At 58.9% G+C, this 465-nt stretch overlaps 1 protein-coding gene across 1 annotated transcript in view; it reads right to left on the reverse strand.

Annotated features, from left to right (window-relative positions):
* Positions 1-442, reverse strand: part of LOC119587333 (long-chain-fatty-acid--CoA ligase 3-like) — a 660-nt gene extending 218 nt beyond the window's left edge. The window contains exons 1-2 of the mRNA XM_037936081.1: positions 347-442; positions 118-313 (exon numbers count right to left, since the gene is read on the reverse strand). Of these exons, the coding sequence (XP_037792009.1) occupies positions 118-313; positions 347-442 (292 nt within the window). The remainder of the gene's footprint in view (positions 1-117; positions 314-346) is intronic.
* Positions 443-465: the final 23 nt, after the last annotated feature.

Genomic DNA, 465 nt, shown 5'->3' on the forward strand with positions numbered 1-465 from the left:
CGTGGTGCAGTATCCACCGTCCTCCCAGTCCATGAGAGTCACCTGGAAGCCATGGCAGGGCGTGGCAGTGCCCCGTGCACTAATGCACGCGGTCGTCGCGGAGGCGCCGTAGCCCACCTGGAACGTCGCAGCCGAACAGGGCGCGGATGTTGGTGTGTGTGTCGGCCGACAGAGGAGCCTCGCCCACCAAAATCAAGCGCAGCTCGCCTCCCAGCTGCTTCTTGACCTTGTTAAACACCACAAAGTCAAGAGTCTTGTTCACGAACGCTGACGCATTTTGTTTCTTCTTGATCTCCAGCGCTGTGCTGAAGATCTTCCACTTGAGAAAGCCTTAGTCGTGAGCAACATTGTTGACGCCTTTGACGATCCTGTCGAGGATGAGCGGCACCGCGTCCATGTAGGTGCGCTTCACCACCTGCGTGTCGCCGAGCGTGCCCGACATCGCCTTAGGGCTGATGCTGGTCA

The sequence above is a fragment of the Penaeus monodon genome, chromosome 22, assembly GCF_015228065.2.
Source record: "Penaeus monodon isolate SGIC_2016 chromosome 22, NSTDA_Pmon_1, whole genome shotgun sequence".
In the NCBI taxonomy this organism is placed as follows: domain Eukaryota; kingdom Metazoa; phylum Arthropoda; class Malacostraca; order Decapoda; family Penaeidae; genus Penaeus; species Penaeus monodon.